This window comes from Trichechus manatus, unplaced genomic scaffold (genome assembly GCF_000243295.1).
Source record: "Trichechus manatus latirostris isolate Lorelei unplaced genomic scaffold, TriManLat1.0 scaffold00043, whole genome shotgun sequence".
Taxonomy (NCBI): domain Eukaryota; kingdom Metazoa; phylum Chordata; class Mammalia; order Sirenia; family Trichechidae; genus Trichechus; species Trichechus manatus.
This window is the reverse complement of record NW_004443979.1, coordinates 6,309,499-6,314,496: the sequence shown is the minus strand read 5'-3', so window position 1 is coordinate 6,314,496 and position 4,998 is coordinate 6,309,499. Positions and strand designations below refer to the sequence as shown.

The following is a 4,998-nucleotide window of genomic DNA, read 5'->3' as shown; positions in this document are numbered from 1 at the left end:
GGATAAATAAAGCATTACTGAAGAAGAAGAACAAAGTGGGAGGCCTCACACTACCTGATTTTAGAACCTATTATACCGCCATGGTACTCAGAACAGGCTGGTACTGGCACAAAAACAGATACATAGACCAATGGAACAGAATTGAGAATCCAGACATAAATTCATCCACCTATGAGCAGCTGATATTTGACAAAGGCCCAAAGTCCATTAACTGGGGGAAAAGACAGTCTCTTTAACATATGGTACTGGCATACCTGGATAACCATCTGCAAAAAACTGAAAAGACCCATACCTCACACCATGCCCAAAAACCAACTCAAAATGGATCAAAGACCTCAATACAAAATCGAAACGACAAATATCATGGAATAAAAAAATAGGGACAACACTAGGAACCTTTATACATGGCATAAACGAAATACAAACCATAAGTAACAATACACAAACACCAGAAGAGAAACTAGATAACTGGGAGCTCCTAAAAATCAAACACTTATGCTCATCAAAAGGCTTTACCAAGAGTAAAGAGACAACCTACAGACTGGGAAAAATTTTTGGCGTCTTATCTTTAAAATCTACAAGATACTGCAAAACCTCAACAACAGAAAGACAAACAACCCAGAAAATGGGCAAAAGATATAAACAGGCACTTTGCCAAAGAAGACATACAGGTGGCTAACAGACACATCAAGAAATGCTCACAATCATTAGCCATTAGAGAAATGCAAATCAAAACTATAAGAGATACCATCTCACCCCAACAAGGCAAGCATTAATCCAAAAAACACAAAACAATAAATGCTGGAGAGGTTGTGGAGAGACTAGAACACTTATATACTGTTGGTGGGAATGTAAAATGGTACAACCACTTTGGAAAACGATTTGGTGCTTCCTCAGAAAGCTAGAAATAGAAGTACCATACGATCCGGAAATCCCCTCCTTAGAATATATACTAGAGAAATAAGAGGCATCACACGAATAGATATATGCACACCCATGTGCGTTGCAGCACTGTTCACGACAGCAAAAAGATGGAAACAACCTAGATGCCCATCAACGGATGAATGGATAAACGAATTATGGTGTATCCAACACAATGGAATACTATGCAACGATAAAGAACAACAATGAAGCCGTGAAAACGTAACATGGAGGAATCTGGAAGGCATTATGCTGAGTGAAATCAGTCAGTCACAAAAGGACAAATATTATGTAAGACCACTATTATAAGAACTCAAGAAAAGGTTTAAACACAGAAGAAAACATTCTTTGATGGTTACGAGGGTGGGGGAGGGTTATTAACTAGACAGTAGACAAGAATTATCTTAGGTGAAGGGAAGGACAACACTCACTCTCTGCAAGGGAAGTCAGCATAACTGGACTAAACCAAAAGCTAAGAAGTTTCCTGAATACAACCAAACACTTAAGAGGGATGGAGTAGCAGGGGCGGGGCTCTGGGGACCATGCTTTCAGGGGACATCTAGGTCAACTGGCATAGCAAAGCTTATTAAGAAAATGTTCTACATCCTACTTTGGTGAGTGGCATCTGGGGTCTTAAAAGCTAGCGAGTGGCCATCTAAGATGCATCAACTGGTCCCAACTCACCTGGAGTAAAGGATAATGAAGAACACCAAAGTCACTAGGAAAGTATTAGCCCAAGAGACAAAAGGGGCCACAAAAACCAGTGACTGCATCAGCCTGAGACCAGAAGAACTAGATGGTGCCCGGCTACCACCAATGACTGCCCTGACAGGGAACACAACAGAGAGTCCTTGATGGAGCAGGAGAAAAGTGTGGTGCAGAACTCACATTCTAATAAAAAGACGAGACTTAACGGTCTGACTGAGACTGGAAGAACCCTGGAAAGCACAGCCCCTGGACTCTCTATCAACCCAGAACTAAAACCATTCCCGAAGCCAACTCTTCAGACAAAAACTAGACTGGACTGTGGGATATAAAATGATACTCATGAAGAGTGTGCTTCTTAGCTTAAGTAGATACATGAGACTAAATGGGCAGCTCTTGTCCAGAGATGAGATGAGAAGGCAGAGAGGGTCAGGAGCAGACTGAATGGACATGGGAACTCAGGGGTGGAAAGGAGGCGTGTGCTGTCACAGTGTAGGGAGAGCAATCAGGGTCACATAACAATATATGTATAAATTTTTATATGCGAGACTAACTTGAATTGTAAACTTTCACTTAAAGTACAACAATAAAATTTAAAAAAAAACAAAAAACGTATAATTTCAGAGAATACAAGTGCTGTAGCAATGGACAGAGTACTTGGAGAAGGGAGTTACTGTAGTTGGAGCAGTCCTACACTGATATTACCATGACTCACTTCACACCTACACTGCTCTACCAAATTATTACTAAGGGTTTAACCCAGGCGGTAAATAAAGCCTAGCAAAAAACTTATTCATAAATATAAAAAAGTAGCTAAGTGGCGATTCTTTCCATGTGTTCTTTAGCAGCCTACTCATGAATTATTTTTCAGCTGCTTACAATTCATAATACAGCCAGCATTGTTTACAATTCCCAGTTATAAACCACCACACGCCACTGCCACAAATCACACTTATACTTATATACGTATACATTTCCATGCTTAAGGTGCTATATTTTTTTAATGCTGAGTTGCTTCATATACTTTTTAAACAATTAATTTTCTCTATTGTTAGATTTAGGATATTTTATTGTGATATCTACTAGAACCAAATCACAAAGAAAAATTCATATATACAAAATTCTTTGATCTTAATGTTAATTTATAAGCAAACCTCTAAAACTGAGTTACTCTTGTCACTCAAGTATAAGTCCCAAAATCTGTATCACCCATATACCAAAAAAAAGTCTTGCTAGTACTATTAATGAAGAAATCTTTAAAACTCAACTACCTCAATCAATCTTTCTTTTTGCACTGTAACAGATTTGTCAGGCAGGGAGGGAGGGAGGGAAATTAGGAGTGATCAGAACTGAAGATGGTCAGTTAAACTCATCAAGTGTCAATGATTTGCCCAAAAGTAATCTGGAATTCTTTAACTCCTGGAATTCTCCACAAAGCTTCAGAAGACTCCAACTCAAATTTAAGAAACATCAATCAATTCTGCTAACCCTATTTCTTAAGAAGTTCACAATTCAGGATGAAAAACAATGCCCCATGTAGTAACATGATACAACATCATTTATTCAATTGATGTACTCACGTTCTACTGAACTACTGCATTACTATTGAAAAAGTGTCACTTTAAACTGTCTTGAAAAATAATAGAGCATTCTAAGAAAGGCCTTAAACCTTTCCCAACTACTTCCTGACTTTTTCAACAACTTTCTAAAAATAAGCACTAATTACTGCTTTAATCAATTCAATACTCACATCTTGATTATATTCCAAGAAGACATGGAAATTTAAATCTTTTCTCAAAATAGGATGTGCTGCCACACGACATAGGAACACTTCATGCATTGCAACTGTCTTCTTGAATATTGCCAAATATTCACTAGAAATAATACAGAAAATTAAAGGTAAAAACCACCATCAACTAGAAAATTATGTGTAAATTATTTTTCAGTAAACTCTCTATTATTCCAAATGCAAAATTAGAAATATAAAGATACAATTCATGTAAACAAAGGTTTTAGTTTAACTGTTAATGAAATATATAAAACCCAGCTCTGGAAAAGATTTCATGCTAGTTAATAGTATTTATTACATTTCAGTGTTAATAATTTTGAAGTTTTAGCAACCTTTCTTCCTACGCAAGTTGATGTTAAAGGTAACTATAGCAATGTTTGTTTTCAGTTCCAGAGAAGTACACTACAAACTATTTGATACAACCTTAATGACCAAATTTCTAGATAGTTACTGCTTTTAAATTCTTTAGCACAAAAAATATCAAAACCAAAACCACAGGAATCGTATTTCCAAAATTAATTATATTTTCACCTAATGACCCAAACACACGAGAAAGAAACACACCTTGCAGAGTTTGATTTTTGCCATTACGTTGAAGACTTGCATTTAGAATATTCTGATATCATCAATGAATCGTGATTATATAGTAATACATGTCAGTTTGAAAAAAAAACACTCAAGGAAAAGGCCCAATACTCTTTCTTCAACTACGTGCAAGGAGGATAAGTTTTACATACCAGCAAACCAGCAGGACCAATGTTGGGAGAAGTTTGATCTCTGTGAGGGTAGTCATTCAGTGAAGACAAAAAAGAAGGATGCAGAGGATGGAGGTAGCAGTAGAATAAACCAAAGGTTCTCTGTTATCCAACCCCTAACCAGACCACAAAAGAATCATGATCAGGGCCACTGGAAAATCACAGATTCTTCTATATTAATGTGCTCTGCTAATTTCCAGTTTCAGTCTTATAAACTATAAGCATACATCTGTCTGCTATCAGACTACTGCTTGCACTCGGAACTGACAGAATTCTTAAAATATCTGTCACCTTAGACTTTGACAAAGAAGATCTACTTTGCTAATTTATCTTTCCAAGAAAGTCTAGCATTCTGAAAAGGAATCTAGTAGCAGTGTGAATATACACTTGAAAACTGAAACTAAGTGGAAGAGGAGAAAAGGAAATGCATGAAAGGGAAAAATGACCAGAAAGAGAGCAATGGAGATGATGCTAATCAAGGAAAATTAGTTCCTTGTACAACTCTCAAAATACGGAGAAACATACAGCAAATCCAAAATTACTTCCAATGTTTAATAACGGGGAGATTCTGTATTTTCAGCAAGTACTCTAAAAATGAAATCAAAATTATCTCAATTTTTTTTTAAGGATTTAATACACTCCTAGTACATATAAAACTAAGAATCATTTAATGGAAAACATTTTTAAATCTAGTCATTTTGTTTCTATTTTTTTCCCCCGTCTGTCCGGAAGCCAGAGGCAAAGAAAAAAGGAGGGGGAAACTTACACACAGACACACAGACACACACAGACAGACAGACAGACAGACAGACAGACAGACACACACAC

The 4,998-nt window shown here is 36.8% G+C and overlaps 1 protein-coding gene across 1 annotated transcript in view; it reads right to left on the bottom strand.

The window, feature by feature from the left end:
- SNX6 (sorting nexin 6) overlaps window positions 1–4,998 on the bottom strand; it is a 58,345-nt gene that overhangs the window by 37,550 nt on the left and 15,797 nt on the right. The window contains exon 6 of the mRNA XM_004376522.3: window positions 3,377–3,500. Coding sequence (XP_004376579.1) covers window positions 3,377–3,500 — 124 coding nt within the window. The remainder of the gene's footprint in view (window positions 1–3,376; window positions 3,501–4,998) is intronic.